The sequence below is a fragment of the Geotrypetes seraphini genome, chromosome 4 (assembly GCF_902459505.1).
Source record: "Geotrypetes seraphini chromosome 4, aGeoSer1.1, whole genome shotgun sequence".
NCBI lineage: Eukaryota > Metazoa > Chordata > Amphibia > Gymnophiona > Dermophiidae > Geotrypetes > Geotrypetes seraphini.
This window is the reverse complement of record NC_047087.1, coordinates 226059933-226085875: the sequence shown is the minus strand read 5'-3', so window position 1 is coordinate 226085875 and position 25943 is coordinate 226059933. Positions and strand designations below refer to the sequence as shown.

The following is a 25943-nucleotide window of genomic DNA, read 5'->3' as shown; positions in this document are numbered from 1 at the left end:
AGTCATGAGTTGTGGTGATTGCAAAGGTCACAGACACCATGAAGACTCACAATAACCCTAAATTTGCTCATAGATTGTAGCACTTCAGAGTCAGCACGAAGGGCCCTATCAGTCTGGAGTAGCATCTCTGTCACCAAATCAGAACAACTAGCATTTTTATCATGTGTTCATATTAATTTGACGGTGCAGCATGTGATATTTTTAGGTTGCCTAGAGACCCACGAGTATGCTCTTTCTAAGCCTATTTCAGCTACATCTCTAGCTGCAATGCTCTGTTTTATATCTTTTTCCTCAAAAAATCCCATTGAAATAGTACCTTTTGAAATGATCAAGCAGCATCACAGGATAAATTGTTAAGAAGTATGGTGTCACTGTGATAAGTAAAAATACTGCTTTATGTGCACAGCATTTTTGCAAATAAACTGAATACCTGGTGCCTTCTAATGGTTCAAAATGCCAGAAAGTGACACCAATGTTTGAATATATATAAATTATAGTTTCATATCATAAAGGGCAAAGCCAATCCAAGTATTTGCTCTTTTCTTAAGTCTAAACTTATGGCTCTGTTGTTCTTGGTGAAATCATACTACAAGCACTGGGCTACCTTAGTCAATCCTTCAAGCTTTGTAACCACTCTGTATCCCTTGGGTCAGGATTTACTCATACCGATTATTCCTATGTTAACTTATTTCTCCTCTTCCAGCATCTATTGCTTCTTGATATTTAACTTCCCTTTAAGATTAAGATTAAGGATGCATTGGAAAATTAAGAAGAAAACAGACTAGACCCACAATTTACAGTGTAATTATACTATACAAATTTGCTGTACATCAGCTCCAAAACTATAAAATGTGGCAAACTGTGTTGAAAGGTCAAAATCAAAAGAGTATGGAAATATGAACACCAAGCTTAAAAGTCAGGAGGCAACCTGTAGAAAATCCAGGGACAGACAAATCCTGACATATCTCTCCACTCTGGAGAATTTATCCCTGGGTTATTATCAACTGTTCATTTAAGTGCGACTTCTTTTGTGATTTGGGACATAAAACAAACCGCCAAATATTTCCATCCTTCAAAACTACTGCCAAATTAATCATGTTTAGCATTATACAATTTCCACATTTATAATTAAGAAAATCTAAGTATGTGAAGCCTTTACTCATCAATTCCATCTTAGCTAAATATTCAGTGCCAAAGAGCTATTTTCAGACTTACTGCAAAGTTACTCTTATATCACATGACATATATTAGTAGAATACTGCTGGTGTTATCAGGTTAAATATTTGTTCATCTGCATCGTACTTCTAATTTGTATGTTTATTTCTCTATGGATTCTATTTTATTTTTCATTTCGAGGGTCCCCAGTTTAATCATTACCAGTCTTCTGGAACCAAAGTATTGTGAGCCTTCATTTATAACTGCCCAAGGATTTTCTCTTTTTTTTTTTTACAATCCTCAGTCTCTCAAGTCACAGACCACAACCTCCTGTAGAATTTAGAAGATGTGCACCCTCAATGTGACCTATAGGTGTCACTATTTATCTATCTCTAGGGTTCCTACCACCAAGCACTATGAATATGGTCCCTATAGAATCCATTAACCCAGACTGACCCCAGGATCAAAAGCTGGCTTATGGAATCAAAACTAGATCTCTCAAGTGACAGTACATATCACTGCAACTTATCCACTGGGTAACCAGCTACAAGTGATTTTAGGTACATCCCATCCATCATAGTTCAAAACATTATAGAACCAATGCATTTTGAACTAAGAATACACATAAAATTAAAGTCAGGACTATATAAGACTGCTTTTTGCTGTGTGTAGTAATGAAATGATATTGAACCATGTGCTAGGGAGTGCTATGTGTCTGAATGCAAAATATTATCCATAAAATATATGAAATTTGCTCCAAATATATTGGTTTCTTATTGGCCCAGTGTCTATTGCAATTCGATGCAGTTATGAGGGGAAAAAAAGCATTCTTGACTGTGCTGATATTTCTCTTAGATCCTGCTAAGAATTGAAGGGTACTTTGGAAGGGTTCAGAGAAATATTGGAGTGTTACAACGGTATTTTCAGCACAACAATTCTAAAGATAACTGGTTGCAATTTTGAGGAGAGAGTTTAGATGTACACTATGCTGAGTACATTAGCATAGATGCAAATAAATCAATGTTAGAAAATTACCATTGTCCTACTGATATCCTTAAAACTGATAAGGCAGGTCAAAAGCTATTTAAAAGAAACACCATTGTCAAGCTTAGATTTCCACTGATTTAAAACTGCTGTATTTTCTTCAAAGACACACAAATTTGTGGCCTGTGTTAAAGGATGAAAAGTGTAGGTGTGATGTAATTGCTACATGCAACATAAATAAAATAAGGTAAAATTCTCTTCTATAGAAAAACAGTTTGGACTTCACTCTGAGCTACAGGAAACCCATTATTACTCACAATATATCACTATCAGTGCGCAGTTAAAATATAGTGGGCCGCATTCCAAGGCAGCAAGAGAAAAATAAATCAAAGATATATCAATCATCACAGGTTACAACAATTTCCTTCAAACACAAGAACTTTACACGGGTTTTATTTTCCCCTTCTGGATTCCTTTCAGCATTAGTGACTGGAAAAGAATAAAAATTAGACCCAGCTTCTAATATAGGATGAAAGAAAGGGAGAATTAAGTGGTCTACAGTTCATGTATTCAATGGCACACTGAGTGCAAATTTACTTTCCCAGAATTGGAAAACGTATTGCTGGAATTTTAAAGAAAAAAATGAAAACATTAATCTGAAAATAGTATCAATGCTTGTATTCAGAACTTACATACTCAAGTCTTTCTCCTTTAAAGAATAAAAAAGAAATAACAGAAAACAGAAAGAAAGGCTTGGTGATTTTGATTCTGTGGCCTTCTGGAGATGTATGTTCCTCCTTTCCCTCTCCAAATTATTAATGCTAGGCCTACCAAGTTTGGTCCTGAAGAGGTGCTTAGTGAGGACCTGCTATGGGGAAGAAAACCTTCATTGGAATATCTTACCTGCTAGTATTCAGACTTTGGAAAAGTTAAAACTGGGCTTCAGTAGATATTTAGGGCCCCTTTTGCAAAGCTGCGGTAGTGAGATCTGGTGTGGCAAATGTGACAGAGCCCATAGAGATTGAATGGGCTACATCACATCTGCCACGCAGGAATCACTGCCCTGGCTTAGTTAATTACTCTGTTTTTAGCAAAGTCATTTTAGACAATACTGTAATTTTTAAACCCTCTGTTGGGGTTGTATATAGAAAGAGTTTTAATCTAGATTATTATTTTAAGTTGCATTTCAGAGCATAAGAGAACATCAGTTTAGAGCACAGATAGCAGTTGAGGAAAGCCTCTATTTAATGTTTAACATTCGTTTAAAGTACAGCTTAGTCTCTAAAAAAAACCATAGAAATCTCTATTAATAAAAACTAGTAAGCAAAGTAGGGTCACATTTATGTTTATCTGTTTGAGATTATTTCCTAAAAAAGTAGACCTAAAGAGCATATTTTTGAAAAAAGTAGGAAGTTAAAAAATGCTCTATTGTTCAGTTACTTGTGAATTAAACAATGGTGCCTGATAAAAGGGAAAAGTTAAAAGGGCAGAATAAGTATAGGGTGACTTATCTAGGAGGTGTAGCTGATATCACTTTAGAAGCACAGCTACAAAAAGTTAATCCAGATCTCAGCTGCTCCTTATCCTAAAGAGATGCTTAGTGAGGGCCTGCTAAAGGGAAGAAAAACTTCATTAGAATATCTTACCTGTTGGCATTCAGACATGGGAAAAGGTAAACTTGGGCTTTAGTAGGTTATAGCATTTTTTTTTCTTTTACATTTTTAGTTAATTACTCTGCTTTTTTAGCACAGTCAGGTTAGTTAATAGTATAGCCTCTAAAGTCTCTGTTGGCATTTTATATAAAAAGTGTTTTAGTCTAGATTATTATTTTTGTTGCATTTCACAGCATAAAATAACATTGGTTCAGAGCACAGATAGCCTAGTCTTTAATTCATTCCCACCCACTTCAAGGTTGATCTTTTGATTTATAGGCTCTTCAGTCAATTAGGAAGAAGATATTGCTTTGATAGGGCTTTTTATGCTTTCTATTCTCCTCACAGTATGAGTGGGAAACATTACATCACAAAAGTTGTTGCCCAGGTTACAGCTTCTGCTCCTCTACAGACAGAAAATGTTAGCCAAGAAGAGGGAGTTGGTTACATGTGCAAGATGTCTTCAAATTGAATTGAAGTGAAGGAACTGAGAGGGGAGGTGGCAAAACTGAGATGCATCCGCAATAACAAGAGGTACATCACTGAAATGCTTCATAAGGCATCAAAAATTTCCAGCAATGGGGAAGAAAAGGTCGTGCTGAGGGAAGATAGTTGGACTCAGATTATAGGACCCTGAATGATCAATATTGTGACTCCATCTGCCCTCAAAATGAAGAACCCGTATGTAGTCTTGGAACTGGAGGAAATGAAAGCTTCCCAGGGAGAGGATGAACCAAAGCTTGAAATCCCCAAAGTTGCTAGATCCTCGACAACCAGAAGGCAAAAGGTAGTGATGGTTTGTGATTTCCTTCTGAGAGATACAGACCAAACAATGTCCTAGGCGGTATGCTGTTTGCCTAGTACCAAAATTCAAGATGTTACTGAGAATTTGCTGAGACTCATCAAGCCTAATGAATACTATCCAATGCTGCTCATCTGAATGTATCAAAAATGGCTTTGTGGTTCTGAGAGAGAATGTGAAGCAGACAAGTGTGCAGATGGTATCCTCGTCAATCCTCATTGTTGAGGGTAAAGGCCAAGGAAGAGAAGCTCATATCCTGGAGACGAATCATGGCTGTGTGGATGGTGTCGTCTAGAGCATTTTGGCTTCCTGGAATATGGTATTAGTTTTCAAAGGTTGCCGAGGAGAGATGGCATACATCTATCAAAGAAGGGAGGAAATATCTTCAGCAGCAGACTGGCTAACCTATTAAAGAGGGCTTTAAACTAGAATTATTGAAGATGGGTAAGTATAAGCACTCAGGTAAGTGAATCATTAAATACTTCTACATAGGGGGAAAAGGTGTAATATCTGAAAAGCAGTATATACTAATGCTCAAAGTATGGGAAACAAGGTTCTGGATCTAGAGGTTGTGATAGAAGAGGCTGATTTGGAATTAGTGGCAATTACAGAGATGTGGATGACTAGGATACAGTTATACTGGGCTATAATCTGTTCAGGAATGATACAGGAGGAAGAAAAGGAGGGGGAGTGGCATTATATGCTAAAGATCATATTAAAGCCACACAATTGCAGGCTCTACAGGGTAAGGAAGAGGCACTGTGGGTCAATGTTGAAAAATGAAATTGTATATGTATTCACATTGGGGTGATATACAGGACAGAGATTTAATAGAAAACATTCAAAATATAGTTGTAAAAGGGAAAGTACCAATAGGTGATTTTAATATGCCATATGTTTGTTGACTGAGGTATCCCTATCATGGGTTCACCTAGAAGTAGAAGTAGGGAGATCCTGGATTCTCTACATGGAGAACTGTTCCAGCAGTTGGTAATGAAACTCATGCGGGATGAAGCCATACTAAACTTAGTGTTTACCAATGGGAAAAATGTCTCTGATGTTTTACTGGGTGATCATTTGATATCCAATGATCACCACATGGTGTGATTTAATATTAGGACAGGTGTATAGAGGGCTCATTCAAAACTGAAGGTTCTAGACTTTAAAAGAACTAATTTTGTTTAGATGGGGGTTATATCAAGGATGGGAACATCTGGTAGAAGCAGTAGACAAAACTGGAGAGAGCTAGTAGGAAAGCAGTGGGCAAAACTGGAAGGAGATATTGTAAGGGCAACAAACTATTTTGTAAGAAAAGTAAGTAAAAGGAAAAGAAAGTCACTTTGGTTCTCAAAAATAGTAGCTGGGAAGGTAAGGAAAAAGAGGTTAACTTTCAGAAACTACAGAAGAGAAAGATAGGCAAAAATATCTAGGAAAGTTAAGAGAGGCCAGTCAAGTAGTCAGGAAAGAAAAGATACAAATGAAAGGAAAAATAGCCAACATGGTAAAATTGGGGGACCAGACCTTTTTAGATATATTAGTGAAAGAAGGAAGTGCAAAAATGGCATTGTGAAATTCAAAGGTGAAAGGAGGGAATATATAGAAGCTGATAAGGCTAAATTGCTTAACAAATATTTCTGTTCTGTGTTCACAGCTGAAGTGCTAGGAGCAGGACCAAAAAATACAAACACAAATAGGGATGGAGATGTGGTAGATCCTAAATTTTCAGATAACTGTGTTCGTGAAGAGCTAATTAACTAAAGCAATGGGGCCAAATGGCATACATCTGATGGTACTAAAGGAACTTATGAAAGTTCTGGTGACTCCACTGGCTGACCTTTTCAATGCTTCTCTAGAGTCAGGAGTAGTTCTGGAGAACTGAAGAAGGGTGGTTGTGGTCCCTCTCCACAAAAGTGAAGTAAGGAAGAAATAGGGTACTATAGGTAAGAAAGTCTGATTTCTGTGGTAAATAAATTAATGGAAACACTTTTAAAACAGAGAATAGTGAAGTTTCTGGAAAGCAGTGGATTACAGAACCTGAGGCAACATGGATTCACTAGAGGCAGGTCTTGTCAGACAAATCTGATGAATTTTTTTGATTGGATGACAAGAGAATTGGATAGAGGGAGAATTCTAGATGTGGTATATTAGATTTTAGCAAAGCTTTTGACACTGTTCCTCACAAGCGTCTATTAAATAAACTAAGGAACTCTTCTATCAAACTGTGCTAGCAGTTTTTAGTACAGAATGGCCTGCACTGTTCCCGACTCTATGAGCGTTGGGAGCAGTATGGGCCATTCAGCGTGGCTCTCTGCATTACAAACTGCTAGCACAGTTTGATAGAAGAGGCCCTAAATGTCCTTGGTATGGGCCCCAAAGTGATGAATTTGGTTAGAAGATGGTTGAGTGGAAGACAACAGAGGGTAGTGATCAATGGAGATCATGCTGAGGAAAGGGATGTTACTAGTGGTGTGCTTCAAGGTTTGGTAATTGAGCCTGTTCTTTTTAACATTTTTCTAAGTGATATTGAAGAAGGACTGTCTAGTAAGATTTGCCTCTTTGCGGATGATATCAAAATCTGCAATAGAGTAGATACCCCTGATGGGTGTGGAGAACATGAGGAAAGACCTAGCAAAGCTTCAGGAATGCTCCAAAATTGGGCAGCTAATATTTAATGCTAAGAAATGCAAAATCATATATTTAGGCTGCAAAAACCTGAGCAAATGGTACTGTTTAGGGGTGAAGAAGTTTTGTGCATGAAAGAGAAGTGTGATGATCTTAAGGTGACCACACAGGTTGAAAAGGCAATGATGAAAGCTAGAAGAATGCTTGTGTGCATATGGAGAGGAATGGTCAGTAGGGAAAAGGAAGTACTGATGTCCCTGTATAAGATTCTGATGAGATCTCATTTAAAATATTGTATACAAGCCTGGAGACTGCTTTCTTCAAAAATATATAAACAGGATGAAGTCAGTCCAGATGAAGGCTACTAAAATGGTACATGGTCTTTGTCATAAGGCGTATGGGGACAGACTTAAAGATCTCAATATGTATACTTTGGAGGAAAGGCAGGCGAGGGGATATGATAGAGACATTTAAATACCTATGTGGCATAAATGTGCATGAGTTGAGTCTCTTTCAGTTGAAAGGAAACTCTGCAATGAGGAGGCATAGGATGAATGTGAAAGAAGATAGATTCAGAAGTAACCTCAGAGAATACTTTTTCATGGAAAGGGTGGTGAATTCTTTCAACTTCTCAGTGAAGTTGGTGGAGACAAAAAATGTATCTGAATTCAAGTAAGCTTGGGACAAATATGTTGGATTTTTAAGAGAAAGGAGGGAATAGTAGAAGACATGGTTAGGCAGACTAGATAGGACATATGGTCTCTATGTTTCTATGGCTAAGTGGCTATGAAAGTTAGGCTTAGTTTTATGCCTTGACAATAATGTAATGTTCTCAAATATATTATATAAAGCTGATCTTTTCTAATGGCACTAGGACATTGTATAATTAGATAAATAATAAAAGAAGATGTATCCCCCCTTATACATGTCAATCACCTGAATACCTTATCCATTGTTTATCCATTCAGATGTTTCCTATTATTTTGCTACTCCATGTTCTATTATTTATAGGAAAATCACTCTAAATTTGTAACATGCATAAAGAAAAAGAACTTGGATATTCATTTATCATTTAATGCAGCCTTGAATGCCAAATCCAGGCATCCATGGTAAGCAATGTTTGGTTTATACTGATTCTTTGACACACAATACTGTATTTCAAAGATCTGAAAAGACTCTTATATATTTTTTTCTTTTCATCTTCTTTGTAAAATTGCTTGCCTGATTTAGAGTTCATGTCTTAGAAACCGATAGCCTTCTTCTTCTTCAGCCTAACTACATCAGATTGTTCAACCTCTGTTCAACATCCTTTCAATTTATTGGACTTATTAGTATAACAACTTCACTAGCAAATGTTCTAATTAAATTACTAGACGCGCTCTGAACTTGCAATCTTATTAATATTAAAGTCAACTATGCTATTCAACATTCTGTAAATTTGGATATTTTCCTGGCTTGCCCAACAAACCTTCAGTGAATTTTCTTAAAGCAAGCAATGAGAGAAACAAATCTGACAGATTCCAATGTTACACTTACATAATAATATACGAACTTAAGAAATGAAATAATGGTGCATCCTAATGTAATCAGTTCTGTGATACACCATAGTTATAAATAAATCATTCTTTATACATCTAATAAAAACAAAAGTTTCCCTATTTAAAGTAATATAAATATTTTAGTTTCCTGCTGAAACTTATGAAATCCTTCTAGTTTCAAAAAATAAATAGAAAGTTTTTATCTTACTATAATTAATGGATCCCTATTGATTCTTTTCTTCAAGTATTCAATAGTTTGGTTTTCTCTCTAAATATGCCACCTCTCTGAGTCACAGATGCATCAAAATATTGATGCTTCCATTGCAGCTTTAATGGGTAGGGAGATAAGATTTGATAGACTGCTTCTTGCTTACAATCAATGTGATTTACATATTATATACAGATACTTATTTTGTACTGGAGCAATAGAGGTTTAAGTGACTTGTCCAGAGTTACAAGGAGCTTCAATGGGACTCAAACCTATTTCAATATGAACTGGTGGAAAAATCAAATAATTAGTTGAGAGCAGCCATGTTTTTTTGTGAGTAGTAATGCCGATACAATTTGCATAGTCCCAAGCCCTGAGGCAGCTTCCTTCAGCAAAAACTGGTCATCAGTGATGATGGGGCCTTAAACCTAATGCTTTTCACGATTCATTTGATCTTTTTAAGTACAGGTAATTGTTGAATTACTTTTGCATTGATTATTTAATGTGAACTATTTTTGCAGGAATTGATGTTTGATTTCTTAAACAGTTTCTAATCTGGAGGGGGGGGGGGGTTATACTGATGAGGAGGCACTTTCAGTGTGGTTTGTGAGAACATTTGTTCTGAGCCTGTGCCCGTGGCTTTTTCTCCCCCTGTTATTAGGTATTTGAAAAAAGCTCATTTTATGCTTATGCATATAGAAGTTTGAGGAAAGAACTGTTTAACACTTCATTTTGAATGGTGGTTTTTGTTTATTGGTTACTCAAACTGAGTTCCCCTGGTTCTCAGGCCACTGCACTAACCATAAGGCTTCTACAAGCATCTGTTTCATTTAGGATCTTCTTTTCTTTTTGGGGTGGGGGGGGGGGCGGGGAGTGTCTAAACAAGCATCGCAGTAAAAAAAATTTAATTTAAGAATTTGGCATGTTAACATTCCATGGACATCTAATATATATTTCTTCTCTGTTGTGTTATATATATATATATATATATATATATATAACCAACAACAAAGAACTTTCAGAAAAATTCCATTGTCTGAGAAATCCTTGAAATTGAGGTTGAAGAAAGAAGGGAAAATATTACTTACGCCGTTTGCAGCCACATTTTTTAATCCTCTTGGGATCTGTGATGTCATCATGACATGCCTTGCAGTAAAAGAATGCCCTGAAGAGACAGAATGGAAAAACTTGACACTTTTCTTAATCCAGACAAATGAAATCAGTACCACATTTTCTCCTGTGTCTTTGCCAAATCGATGAAACGTGCCAACAGTTGCAAGTTTTTCAAAAGAAGTTTGTTTGCTGAAAGCCCTAAGATTTCTTTTACTGCCTCTGTGATTCAACTTTAATTTAAAAATAAAATGAGAAACCATTGGCAGAAATGCTTGTATTAATTGATCAACGGGTGCTTATGTAACCATTCTGTTTCCTTTCTCAGTGAATCCGCCTAACTTGTCCTCAGTACCACTGGTACTTTAATTTTGAGTGTGACATATTAAGGGGTCAATGTATAAAATGTTTACTCCCACTTTGTAACCATGGTAAAATGTATACCCAGATGGGATGCATCGCTGGGGCCGGCACAGTTAAATTCATTTCTGGTGCGCTACCGGCATGTGCAAGTTGACAACCATACCAGAAGTAAATTACTGGCTGGCACTGTTAAATTACTGCTGAAAAGAGGAGGAAGCCAAACCACAAGAGAAAATTGAGGTGGGGGGAGGGGGTGGCGCTGATTATAACCGTAGGCTCACCCTCTTGATTTCTACCACCAGCTCCACCTCCCTACTGGCCTGGCCCAGTGGTACAATATGAGCAGGGGTGGGGGAGCATGAGTACCTCTCCTGCCTCCAGTAATATTCTGCACAGCTGCAGTGGTAAAGGAGGGAGACCACAAAGGCAGGGGGAATTATTTTATTTTTAATTTAGTATTTGAATTGTGTCCATTTTGAGAATTTTAATCTGCTGTCTATATTTTGCACTGCTCAGAAAGAAATACATTTGTTTCTTTTTTCTCTGGGGGTTGTACTGCATGCAGAGTCTTGAATCTTAGGGTTTCTTTATTATATATTAGTACTTTTAGTTTTTGGCCCCATATTTGCATAGGGGTTATCTGTGTTCTGGTAGGAATGAATGTTGAAAAGCATACACTGTACTTTGTGTAGTTTAGTTTTATGGTTAACCATTATGTGTTAATAAGATTATACTGTGTGTTGTGTAATAAATGAAAAATGAATGGAAAAAAAAGTGTTATAATTAGTACTAAAATGGGGGCGGGGTTTGGGGCGGAGATTGGGTGAGGCCTGGCCCGCAACTTAACCTGTGTTTTGGATTTTGGCCCCTGTGATTGAGTTTGACACTCTTGCTCTAATGGATCCTCCTTCTCCAATGCTATTCCCCCTATCGGTTATTGTACCCCAGGGCTGTCTTGGGACCTCTTCTTTTTTCCATCTACACTTATTTCCTTGGTGCTCTGATCTCATCCCATGGTTTTCAGTATCACCTCTATGCTGATGACTCACAGATTTACATCTCTACACATGACATTTCTACAGGAATCCAGGCATGGGTCTCAGCTTGCCTGTCCAACATTGCTGCCTGGACATCTCACTAGCTTATTTCATATTTAATTATTATCATTCACAATCTGATACTTTTTTGTATAGATGCATGCAATCAAATCATTAATCTTTTATCTAGTTTTTGAAAGTGCCTTTCCTTTTCCACGCATCTTCCTCCCATACTGACATCTATGTGCAGCTACATATGTGCAGAAGGAATTTTAATTTTAGACACAGTATGGATGGGAAGACAGCAGATATGAAATGTTCATCTGTTATGTCCGATTCCTCTCTCCACCCACCCTCTCCACCCCTACCAGAACCAACCCACATAGTAAATGTCATGTTACAGTGTTCCCAGGTAATAGAAGTCCCTCTCTGCTGCTGCTCAGGAAGGTGCCAGGACCCAATATGGTGCCTCTGATTTCAAGTATTGTTAGAAAGCAAATGCATCAATATGTATATTCCCAGACAATTTTTTATAAGATCCCACTTGAGCACAAAAAACACCAAGGGAGTAACTTGCAACATGGAAGCCATATGACCCAGTAACCTCAACATCTGCTGGGCTGTGCCAGGGGATAGAAAATAGGCAGAGTGAAGATGAGATCAGCAATTTTGCATTTATTTTGTAAAATATACACATGTGCACATATTCTTTCTGACACATACATGGGCAGTACTTGAAAGCAAAGGTGCCATTTTAGATTCTGGTATCCTCATGGGCAGCAGCAGCTGACTGGGACTGCCATTTCCTGTGGTCAATGTGATGCAAAATATACCACATTGGAAGGTCCCAATAGATAAGGAGAGGGTTGGAGAGTGGGTGAGGATAAGGCTCAGGTATGCCATAGCTCTTGTTCAGGGGTGGGGGTGGGGGAGTTGATAAGAGGGATTGTACATAAGGGAAGACTGGGAGGTTGATCGGACATAAAGGGAGCCGGGAGACAAATCATATCGGTTGGTGGGGTAGGATGGACCTTTGAAACTTCTGGAAGAAGCTGAGGGGGGGGGCACCACCGTGGAATATGGGGTAACGGGGGCTCTATATGTCATGTGTAATACATGAAGTGCAGATGCTGGGCACACTCCCTGCATGTACCACATAGGCTTTGAACTTACTCTGTGTTATGTTTTGCAGTTAACACAAGATATTTGCAATGGTTACTGGCTCTTCCACTAAGGGTCACCTGTATGCTCCAGGTAGGAAGTGTAACTCCCAAAAATGACCTTTATAGACATGGGCGTATATTTTTGCCCACCTAAGTCCAGTTCAGAATATACCCAGACCACATTCTTTTGCCATAAGCACATTCATCATGGCTTTGTCAAAGGAAATGGACAATCATTCAGTATGGATCATTAACATCTAAAACATGAATACTGCTTCTAAAAGGAGCACTGTATGGTCACAAATTCTTATATCATCTGAAGCATATTTATCTTCATGTTTTTCTGTCCATGCTACCATTACAGATATTGAAGAGAACTGTCCCTAACATCAAGCCCTGAGGTATCTGCATCAAAACGGACTCCACTAACAACCGGTTTCCAAATGCCAATCAATTTCTCATCTAATTTACAACTTTCTGTACTACTTCCATACTGGATAGTTTGCTTTCCATTATTTAATATAGGACCATATCAGAACTATTAATGAAGTTCAGATGAGCTACATCCACTTCGTTAACCTACTAGGTTGTTCATCCCATTTAAACAATGAAGGAATTTGGCAGGTCATTTCCTTTATGAAACCATGGTTTTAATCTACGTTGGGCATTAGCTCATGAAATCCTTTTGTCGAGTTCCTCATTAGCATGTCATATGAAAGGATAAAGAAAAGGAGTACTGCTCATTACTACTAGATGAGCCCAATTCCCATCCATTCGATGTACAAAAGCTACGAGACCATTGATTTTAGATATGACCTGTCCTATAGTTATTTCACTTTATGTTTCTTTTCCTTACTTATTATAGTTCTTCCCACTACCCTAATGTTCCATGTCATAAACCGTTTGTCTATTGTCAAGTCTTTTGTCCATCTAAACAGATTGTTTTGTCATTTGCTGCTTATTTTTAATTTTGTACATCGCTTTGAAATTTTTTGATAATGCAATAAAATCAAACTTTTATTAAACCTGAAACATTGTATATTTGGTGAGTAGGATGTGAAACAAACTATTACAGGATGTCACAGGGCAAACTAAAAGAAAGATTCCTGTGAAAACTTTAAGGCAATCGATGACAGTTTCACAAGAAGCCGTGGAGTTTCCCATTGGCTTATATGCACATCCATAGAATGAATTTAGCAATCTACAGCTATTTAATGTTATAATTTGCAACTGCACAAGGTATATGAGCTCAGGTGTTCATGTCCTTCTTTCTAATCTAATCTAATCTTCTATTTCTGCGTTGCACATACTTAAGCAGGCTCAAGGCGACTTACAAAGAGAAGTGAGAGGAAGCGGAGAGAGGCAGGGAGAGAGGAGGAGGAGACATGGGGGGAACATTTGGGCAGGGGAAGATCTGAGATATTCAGGTTTCAAAGAGGCAGGTTTTCATTTTTTTCCGGAATGTTGCATGTCTCAAAAAAGTATTCAATATTTTTTACTAGATTTAATAATGAAATTTACCTTTTGACTTCTTTGGCATCACTTGCAATGAAGAATCCTAAAGTGCCTTCCTGAATTTTCACATGGTTTCCAGGATTGATTAATATTCTAATCAACAATGGGAAAACAAGAAAAGCAGACACACATCTTGTTAGAAATCTTTTTTTTTTAATGTGTTGAGTATTTTTCTAGTATATACTAGACTTGGCCCACTAACATTGCAAGGAATGATTCACAGAAAAGTTAAAGTCATTCTGAGTTTTTAGTTTCCTATCAGATCACACCGAATATAGCCAGAACACAAGATAGATTTCATTAACGATTATAACTGAACAATGCTATGTGACATGGATTATTTACACACTCATCATGAAATAGATTATATATAGTATATGTTAGAATATTACAGAATAACTAACATATACAATTTAATTGCATAGCTTCATAAGAAGTGAAATTTGCCTCCTAGTGCAAGATTTGGACACAGCTTGGCATACATTAAAAAGGGTAATTCTATAAAAAGGCACCTAGGAAAAAAGGGTAAGCAGGCAATTATTTCAAGCCTATTCTATAAGGAAATGTGGGTGCCTACTTCAGTGCAAGAGGCAGAAATTCAGCCCATGGCCACTCACAGCTGCAGGCCTGAACTGACCACAGATATTCAATACTGGGGCATGAATGGCTCCTGGCATTGAATATCCAGGTCTCAGCAGCCATCCAGAAATTAACTGGACCCTGGCTAATATTAAGACGTGTGCCCGGTTTTCTTCAGTGCATAAGTTGGAGCAGCCTTTTTGCTTTCCTAACTTTATGGTGTTACTTAGCTGGTTAGCGGACTCAAAACATAAGAATATCGTGCCCAGCAGTCCACTCCCACGGTGGCCCTAAGGTCAAAGACCAGTGCCCTAACTGAGTCTAGCCTTACCTGTGTACATTCTGGTTTAGCAGGAATTTGTCTAACCTTGTCTTGAATCCCTGGAGGGTGCTTTCCCCTATAACAGCCTCTGGAAGAGCATTCCAGATTTCTACCACTCTCTGGGTGAAGAAGAACTTCCTTACGCTTGTACAGAATCTAACCCCTTTTAACTTTAGAGAGTGCCAATAACTGGCTAAGTAGGTGCTCTGCCCCTGGTCCGCCTCTAATCCAGTGTATTGCAAATTGTGTGCCATGGCACACTAGTGTGCTGCAGTGAGATTCCGGGTGTGCTGCAAGACACTGACGAGGAGGATAGGCACTGGTGCTGGCTGACCGCTTATAGGACATGCTTCTCACAACAAGAGGCACGTCCTGTAAGCAGTCAGCTGGTGCCGGCGCTTCTCCTCCTTGACGACACCTCTCCTACCTCTTTTCCTTCAGCACCCTCCCACTAGCAAAGTAATAGCAGACACAGGGCCCCGTCTGGAGGGCCTATGCACTCTCACGGACGCCAAAGTGATGATGTCATGCATGCATGTGATGTCATCGCATCAATGTCCATGCATTTCCGGATGACCTCCAGCTGTGGCCCAAAGTTTAGTGTGCCATGGCTTCAAAAGGTTTACATGATACTACTCTAACCTAACCAGTAAGCAGATGGCCAGTTAGTGGCAATATTCAGGAGAACTAACTGGTAAAGTGCTGCTGAATATTGTGTATTGGGTTGCTCAGTGGGGTTTAAATGGGCAAGAGCCTCTCCTGCCAAATTAAACCCTTTTCAGTATTGGGTAGACTATAGCTGGTATAATTGCCTGCACATACATGTTATCCAGAATGTAAATAAAATTATAATAACATTTAATGTAAATGTATAATTACTAGGGCTGCACATTGATTTATTGTGATTAATCGCAATTACAATTTTTCTAATCATTTTTTCCATCTTTACCAGGCAACCAAGGTAAGAAAAATTATTTATTTTCATTTTAGTAATTACAACATGTCAGTTCTCAGAATTCTCTTCTTCTGTCTATGGCCCCATTTTATGAAGCTGTGTTAGGCTTTTTTATCGCTGGCCGCAGCGGTATTAGCTTCAACGCTCATAGGAATTCTATGAGCATTGCAGTTTTTACCACCACTACCAGTGATAAAAAAGCCTAACACGGATTCATAAAAGGGGGGGGTATATTTGTCACTGTATGAGTAGAGAAGTAAATTTGAAGGGGGAGGGATGCTTTTTTTTAATTTTGTTACTGGCGTTTTAAATTTTTTTCTGTTTTCCCCATATTTTAATCTGTATCTCGCTTAGAAGTTGGATAAGCGACATTATCAAATTTTAATAAAAACTTGAAACTTGAAACTTTATGTGATTACATTTTAATTGTGATTGATCACAATTAATCAATTTGTAGCCCTATAAATTATACATGCCTCACAATTCTGCCCATGACACATACTTTTTCGCTAGTAGGTATTCTGTAAAAGGCCATTAATGCAAGTTAATTGGCCACTGGCTCACACTAATGACTAGAATACCACAATATTGCATTCTGGCTGTCTAAAACTAGGCATCTTCTTATAGAATTACCTCCTTAGTGTCAGACTTCAAAACCAGAGATTGAACAGGGACAAAAAGTGTTCTGTTCTGAATGGGTACTATTTGCTTTGTATAACTGATTTCCAACTGTGTACATCTATATACCCGTTCAGTAAAATTGCTCAATTCTACTGCCATTGAGTGTTGCATCAACCCACAAGTGGCTGTGCTGTAGGTATACATTTGGGCAAACTATAAGAAAGAGAATGATCCATATCATAGGTATAAGGAATAAGATGACACAATGTAATAACAAAAGAAATATGCTTGTTATCATACTAACAGGTCTGTCATAGAAAACAGATCATTAAAGTACTGTAGAAAGCCTGCTATTAACATTTCCTGAATAAGTGTGTGAAATCTAGCTGCTATCAAGTGGCCTCTTATTAACTTAGGATTGTCTTAAGTTAAAAATGTTTAAAACTAAAATCAGTATCTATACTGAATTGAATTTTCGGTTCATTTTGTCAATATTTTTATAGTAATCTTATCTGGTGGGCTTTGTTTTCAATTTAGAATATAATCTAGTATAGTCACTGACCTTCCTTTTGCATGTCACAACATGCTATGATGATATTTTTACAAGAGTTTGTCTATACAGATTTCTTTATCATCATTTTGTGATTTCTTATAACAAGTGTCTGTGATATGGCTCATGATAATTGTGTAAAATACATGTGTCACATTCAGATAACTTTCCATCAGAACTAGAATCACTGCTTAAGATTGCATCTTGTGTTCTATCTACCATATAATGAACTTCTTCCAATAAAGTAAAATGTGTCCTTGAGCAGTTCTTCCTTCACACTCTGGCACACAGGTCATCAAAGAAGTTCATGATGTTATGGGTTGAAAGAATGAGTGATCTCTAAAGAAATGCACAATTGAAGACACAGTACTTTAAAGCATTGTTTCTCAGCTTGGTCCTGTAGTACTACCTTGCCAGTCAGGTTTTCAAGATATCCACAATAAATATACATGAACGACATTTGCATATAACGGAGGCAGTGTATGCAAATCTAATATATGCAAATTCAATGTAGATATCCTGAAAACCTGACTGGCAAGGAAGTATTCCAGGACCATGTTGAGAAATACTGCTTTAAAGCAAAGTTTTATAAAACAAGTTAAATTTTGCTGAAAACAAGTTAATGAGTCCACTTTGCATTACAGAAGGGGAATGGTACAAGACAACTAGATTTTAGAGTTAGTTGATGTGAAAAAAAATATTCCAGCAAATGATAACTAGTCCATCATCCTGTTGCTGTATAACAAAACCAAAACAAATTTGAACATAAGAATAGCTTTATTGGGTCAGACCAACGGTCCATCAAGCTCAGTAGCCCATTCTCACAGTGGCCAATCTAGGTCACTAGTACCTGGTCAAAACCCAAAGAATAGCAACATTCCAGCATCTCAAAGAATAGGAAGATTCCAGAACCCCAATGAAAGCATCATTCCAGAGCTGAGATTGTGATGACATAATGCCTCATGCCACGGTACCTCAGAGCCAACCTCATCAGTGATGTTACAAAGGCTTAACTGACCTATACTTGGCACATGTAAGAGCATAAGAACAGCCATACTAGGTCAGACCAATGGCCCATCAAACCCAGTAGCCCATTCTCATGGTGGCCAATCCAGGTCACTAGTACTTGGCCAGAACCCAAGGAGTAGCAATATTCCATGCTACTGATTCAGGGCAAGCAGTGGCTTCCCCCATATCTTTCATAATAACAGACTATGGACGTTTTCTACAGCAAACTCATTTTAAATGGCATTTTATTATTATTTTTTATACTACACCATTTATATAGAAACTGAGAAAAATAAAAGCAGATAAAGATCATATAGCCTATTCAGTCTATCCATCCATGCCATCTGCTCTCCCTTTCATTCCCTTAGAGATCATATATACTTGTCCTACGCTTACTTAAATTCATATACAATTTTAATCTCCACCACCTCCACCAGGAGGCCATTCCATGAATTCACCACCCTTTCCAACAAGAAGTATCTCTTCAAGTTACTTCTGAGTCTGTCCTCTTTCACCTTCATTCAATGTCCTCCTCATTCCAGAGTAGATGTGCCTCTGGTGCATTTAAACATCTTTATCGCTATCCACTATACATATTAAGATCTTAAGTCTGTCCCCATATGCTATTTGGTAGGGGGCACTTAATATCTGGTACCTGGACATTTATGATACAACTCAAAGCATGTAAACAAAAGCAGTAACATAGCATTCACACTGGACACTCACCACTTCACTATCCAAAAATCAAGAGACAAACCCCAATAATAATTATAATTAGATTTAAATAATTTATCTTCAATGGCACCGCTTTATTAACATCAACTGACCCAAAGCAGTTATCCCACAGCAGTTTAGCCCCCACAATCTCACAACTAGTCAGTAATGAACTAGCTGCAATCATTCAGAATAAAAAAAACATTCTCAATAACTGTTATCTATAACTTCCACAAGCACTGATCCCTCTAACTTGAGCAGGAGTTATCTACCTACAGTCCTATCAGTAGGTGGCACTGTTTCATTAACACATTTTCAATAATGAGGAACAGGCAAGTTCTGCAGTACTCCAGGGAACCTGCCTGTCCCTAGTGATTGAAAACACACCACCCCCAACTGTAGTAATGCAGTTTGAGGTTCCCAGTTCAGCTTAGAGGGAACAGTGGCTGCTCAGCCTCTGCTATCACTCATGGCAGTGTTGCATATAAACCAAGAGATAAATACATTTACTTCCCCACAAATTCTCTTCCAAAATCTCCCACAAAAACCACATCTGAGATAACCATATCTCCAATTTCCCCGCAGCTGGGTCCACCTACCACCCTAGCGTCCTCCCAAAACCAAACAGTTCCAAAAACACTCACGCCATTAACCAAACTCTGAGCAAACAGGAGGTTGGGCAAGAAAAAAATTTCTTGACAGAGCCTCCCATACCTTGTACTCCCTCCCCACAATATGTTATGTAAATGATCCTTTCCCCACCAGAATTCCTTTCAGTTATCACCTCTGTCTCAACTGCCCCTCCCTTAGTGGCATAGCAACTGCATGGGGTGCGAAGGAAATCCCACAGGCCCCCAAGCCTGGGGGGCCCCCTAAGCCAGGGCTTGTCAAACCCCTAGGTTTTGCACCCTGAATGTCCCTACCCAAGTCATTATCTCTCTCCCACCTGGGTCCAGCCAACTTTTCTCTGCCCACCTCTACTTTCCCGAAGCCAACGTCCTTCCCTCTCCTATACACCTCCTCCTCCTGGGTCCTCTAACCTAGTTTGTGTCAACACTGGCATCAGTGATAGCAATTAAGGCATGCTGATCTAGTTAACATTGGGGCCTTCCCTCTGTTGGCTCCACCATCTGTGAGGTAACTTCCTGCTTCTGTGAAAGTGTTTACATACTTTGAGTTGTATCAGCAAAGCAGCTGAGTAAAGTTGTCATTAGGTATACTAACCAGAGTCCAATCTTTATATTGTCTCAGAGTAAAAGAACTGAAGATTCAACCAAATTAAATTGCAATAGATTAAAAAAAGGAACTGTTGCTAGCTCCAATGTCAGGTATATTATTTGTAAATCATCTCTATAATTTATATCAGTGGTTCCAAACCCTGTCCTGGAGGACCACCAGGCCAATTGGGTGTTCTGGCTAGCCCTAATGAATATGCATGGAACAGATTTGCATGCCTGTCATGTCCATTATATGCAAATCACTTTCATGCATATTCATTAGGGCTAGCCTGAAAACCCGATTGGCCTGGTGGTCCTCCAGGACAGGGTTGGGAACCACTGATTTATATCATTTCTGATTCTTCAACAAAACACTTAAAATATATATATATATATATCTAGATTATTCCCTAATCCACTTTTAGTGAATGATTCAGTCTTCTGATTTACTTCAAAGAAGGTATAAGAGTTTATAATACATGTGGAGACATTAACCTGCATCCTATGTTCACATCAGATCAGTAGCTAACAAATTCAGCATCTGGAACATTCAGCTATCAATAAGTGAAACAGAGTGTGTGAATCTGAACAATAAAACCAGTCTGCATAAGAATGTGAAGTAATTTACATGTTTTGTAAAACTGGGAAGTGGAGATTTTTCATTTGTTTTTTATCACTTGGTGAGGAAGGAAAGCCATTAATATAGCTTTAACCTGTGATACAGGCCACCACAAACTGTCTTCTCTCTAGATGTCAAACTCAGCTGATGGTTATTTATGTCTTTTTTCTATGGTAAATCTTCTTGCTCATACAGTGTCTGATGGATAGCTCAGGCACCGGTGGATAACCTGATATTTAAATCACTGCTCAGAACTGTGTATTATAAAAAATATAGGCCTGCCATTTCCTACCGTCAAGGCAAGCTTGGGTTGCTTCCATTGTGTTCCACTAGGTGATTTATAAAGCAGGGCAGTATTTTCAGAAGTCTCTTGCCTTAAAATGTCACAAAGTCATCATGCTAGAGTTATTTCTCCCAAGGTAAAATTAGTTTAGAAGATTTATTATCAGAAAAAAAAATATAAATGTAATGAAAGCATATGGAAAGTTTCCTCTAAAGACAGAGAAGTTTTCTCTAGGTCAGAGTTCAAAAACAGAGGAATAGGTGAATGTAAGATTCTGAAAACTTAATAGTTTATCAAAATCTTGGTGGATTCATAGATTAAATATCCCCCACTAAGCTAGCAAACAGAACTTGGTGAACTCAAGCCATTTTTGGTAATACCTTTCCCAAAGTATCTTGAAATCCAAGATGTTTTCTTATTTCAAATTAAACTTTTCCATATAATGGTCTGTTCTTTAATCCTTTGTTATACTAATAGGGATTTTATTATTCATTGTTTTAGTAGGAACCACAATAAATAGAGCATTCTTAAAAGTTAATAGTATGTTTTTTAGAGTGCAGAGCAGGTTTTTAAGACTTCAAAGAATGGTCTTGACCGCTGTTAATTTTTTTAGGCTTCAAAACAGTCTTCATTGTAAGGGCCTCACTATTAGAATGCATGGCATGATATTTTTTAATATCTGCTAATATGACTGGAAAACCACCACTGTTAGCAAGAAAATTGCATTCAAATTCATATAAGCAGTATATAAATAAATATGTGTGGAGTCAATGGCATTATGTGTAAGAAGTATTTCTCTTCAAATGAATTGTAATCCTTTGGGTAGCATTGGTGGCACCACTGCAATACGAGGGGCTGTAGAAAAAGTTCTCAGCCCAACCAAGAAGAGAATGATGTGGAGCCATGAACCTTACAAATTATTCCACACTTTTTGTTTCAATGCATCTAGCAAATGGGCACAAGTATAGGGAAACTAGGCCATTGTGATATCACCAATGAGGTTGGCTCTTAGGTATTGGTGGAATGAGGCATTATGACATCAAAATACAAGGGGATGCTGAAAAGGTCTCAGCCCAACCAAGAAAAGAATAACGTGGAGCCATGAAACTTTTCTTGACACTTTTCATATCATTGAAATAAAAGGTATCAAGAAAGTGTGGAATAATTTGTTTCATGGCTCCACATCATTCTCTTTCTTGGTTAGGCTGAGAAGTTTTCAGTGACTTTTCGTACAGCAACAGAAATGCAGACAGTGTAATACAGGTTTTTTTATGCATATACACATGTTGAGATCTGCTGCATCCTACCCCTCTGAAACTGGAAGTTTGGACGAGGGGGGGGGGGAGAGAGAGAAAGACAGGATTTGGCATTAAACACCCACATGTGCCTTGCACAGCTCACACTGACAGTGTAACCTGGGCTGCAGTGACACCAGCAACATCCTGGGAAATAGTGCCCTTGAAAAAAAAAGTAAGAGGGGATTAAGGGGAAGGCACCAGCCTGTGCAATGGAAGAGTAGCATAATAGTTAGTACAGTTGCCTAAGAACCAGAGGAACTGGATTCAGTTTCTACAGCAGCTCCTTGTGACTCTGGGTCTCTTAATCCTCCATTGCCCTAGGTACAAAATAAGCACCTGTATATAATAAATTATGTTTGGGAAGATAGAATGAGCCAAATGAAGAGGGTGACCTGCAATCAGATGGCTGGGTATGATGAAAACAACCAACAGGATGATGCTGGAGGACCTTACCGGACTAGCACTAAATTGATTTCTTTTTAGATCTATAATTCTTCAAGTCACTAGGACTTGAACATGAATCAATGGCACCTAACAACATATAACATGTAATCTGTTTTGATTGTAATCTCAGAAAGGCACTATATCAAGTCCCAGTCCCTTCTCCTTTCCACTCTGGGAAGGTAAGGAAGGGGGAGATGTGCTATCGGTGGGAATTGAAAGGGGGTATGCTTGACATGGGGGGGGGGCAGGGTTGGTGCTACACATTATGACTTGAACTGCCCCTGGGGTGCACACAGATGAAGGTTGGCCTAGGTCTCAGATAACTTTGGGCCATCCATGCATGGGATCTTATTATTTCAGTGGTGTGATAGCCGTGTTAGTCCACTTTAAATGTAATAGAAATAAAACAAAACAAAGAAAATTATACCTGTTTTATTGGACTAACTTAATACAGGTTTTGATCATGTGCTGCCTTTGAAAGCTAATCAAAAAATGTATTTAGTACAATAAAAAAATATTGTTTTATTTTATTTGTTGTATTTCTATATGTTATGTTACTGTTTCACAAACTTGTCATTTTTCTCTAAAATCCAGCATAGTACCGAGAGACTGGGAGGTGGCCAATACGATTTTTAAAAAGGGTTCCAGAGGTGATCCAGAAAATTATAGACCAGTGAGTCTGACATCGGTGTTGGGCAAAATGGTAGAGTCTATGGAAAATTTAACCTGAAAATTGTACATTATGGGGTTCATAATCAAAAGTTAAATACGTCTAAAAACCCGCCCATGACAAGTTGTCCAAGTGCAATAATCAAAATGACTTTTAAAATATATCCACGGACTTTTTAGGCCTCCGAATGCCACTGTGCACCCAGAGCTGAAAGAGGCGTTTTTGGAGGAGTGGTTAGAGAGGGATTTGGGGCTGGCCTAGACTTAGTAGTCCTGACGAGACTGCCTAGACAGAATTTATACGTTGTGATAGTTGATGTAAAGACACATAAGTGCCCAAAAAGTATACAAAGTGACCAGAGAACCACAGCATGGACAAAGTAAAGACCTACACACACGCCCCTTTTCACTGACTCCGTCGCAGCCCACAAAGTTCAGAATAAAAACGTACACACTTGCCTCCGGAACATCAGCACTTGATATAGGACAGCCTAGTAGATCTGCACAGAGGTGGCTTAAGTAGTGTGAGGGGGTGGGCTAGTGAACCATAGAGAGGAGGACTAAGGCCCATAAGCCACTCTAACCACTACATTCATGGTAGAACATGTCAGCCCACCCCACCCCCAACTTTATTGTACTGCCATATAGGTGACACCTGCAGCCGTAAGGGCTATTGGGATTGAAGACAGGTGAGTATAGTGGGTTTTGGGGGGTTCACCATGACTTATAAGGGAGTTCTGGTGAGATGTTTATGTGGCACCCTTTTTGTGAAGTTCACAGCAGTGCCCTGTAAAGTGTCCCACTACTCTCCTGCCATGTTTGGGTGGACTGTCCATCACAATGCTGGCCCCTCCAACATCCAAAAGGTTTTGTTCTGGACTTGTGGAACTTGGACAAATTTTTTGTCGAGAATATGGAATAAATATAGATGTAGTGTCAGTGTGGACAATCAAATGCATGGACGTATAGATAGACAAATTTCGTAAAAAAAATATTTGGATGTACTTTTCGAGAATGGACATTTTGCCGACTTTGGGCGACTAGCGCCCTACATTCAAACAGGACTTAGCCTTTTCTTTTGATTATGCCCCTCCACATATATTGGTATTAGATCCTAGTGTGTGTCAAGTTAGAATAATAACTTGTATTGAAAAAAACTTGCACTATAAGTATAACTGTATATTATGGGGTTCATAATCGAAAGATAAAAACGTCCAAAAACCGGTCTAAGTCGGCACTTGGACGAACATTGTCAAAATATGTCCAATTGCCGATAATAAAAATGGGTTTTGGATGTATTTCTAAATGACCTAGGCCTTCATAGTGCTGCTGAACAACCATAGCTAAACAGGACCTTTCAGGAGCAGTGTCGAGGGTGGGAGTTGGGCGGGACGTGGGATGGCTTAGACTTGTGCAAGTTATACAGCACATGATCAACGGAACTTGGATGTTGTGACTTAGACCATTTAAAACATGGTCTAAGTCACAAAAAAACACTTAAAGTCACCAGATAAGCACTGCAAACACATAATACAGACCCCCCTAGTCTTTGTAATTTTTGATGAAAAAAATATAAATTCACCTATACCCATTTTACACCACTCAGGATTTTGCAGACATCAATCATATCTCCCCTCGGTCATTTCATTTCCAAGATGAAGATCCCTAACCTTTTCAGTCTAGTCACCTGACTATGGCGGTATAGAAAAATAAAGTTATTATTATTATTATTATTATATTTCCTCATAAGAAAGGAGCTCCATCCTCTTTATCATCTTGGTCGCTCTTCTTTGAACCTTTTCAAATTCCGCTATATTTATTTGAGATACAGTGACCGGAATTGAATGCAATAGTCAAGGTGAGGTTGCACCATGGAATAATACAATTCTTAGTCTTATTTATCATCCCTTTTCTAATAGTTCCTAGAATCCTGTTTGCTTTTTTGATTGTCACTACACATTGGGCAGAAGGTTTCAGCATATTATCTATGATGACACCTAGATCTTTTTCTTGGGTAACAACACCTGTGTTGGACCCTAGCATATGGAAACTATAATGCTTGAAAGGGGAAAGTATTTACAAAAAAGAAGATAACATTTCTGTGTCTACGTTTTGATAGGAAAGTAGAAACATAGAAAAATGACGGCAGAAAAGGGCCAAAGCCCATCAAGTCTGCCCACTCTATTGACCCTCCCCCTTAACCCTATGAGAGATCGCACTCTGATGACCCATCCCCTTAACAGTACCCTCTTAGAGATCCGACATGGGCATCCCATTTATTCTTAAAATCTGGCACGCTGTTGGCCTTGATCACCTGCACTGGAAGCTCATTCCAATGATTAACCACTCTTTCGGTAAAGAAATACTTCTTGGTGTCGGCATCAAATTTTCCGCCCTTGATTTTCAGCGGATGCCCTCTTGTGGCTGAGGGCTCTTTAAGAAAGAAAATATTATCTTCCACCTTGAGACGACCAGTGATATACTAAAATGTCTCAATCATGTCTCCCCTCTCCCT

The 25943-nt window shown here is 38.4% G+C and overlaps 1 protein-coding gene across 4 annotated transcripts in view; it reads right to left on the bottom strand.

The window, feature by feature from the left end:
- Window positions 1–25943, bottom strand: part of KCNMA1 (potassium calcium-activated channel subfamily M alpha 1) — a 1372671-nt gene that overhangs the window by 383925 nt on the left and 962803 nt on the right. For all 4 annotated transcript variants that reach the window (XM_033940852.1, XM_033940853.1, XM_033940854.1 and 1 more), the window contains exons 17-18: window positions 14156–14242; window positions 10050–10126 (exon numbers count right to left, since the gene is read on the bottom strand). In XM_033940852.1, the coding sequence (XP_033796743.1) occupies window positions 10050–10126; window positions 14156–14242 (164 nt within the window). The remainder of the gene's footprint in view (window positions 1–10049; window positions 10127–14155; window positions 14243–25943) is intronic.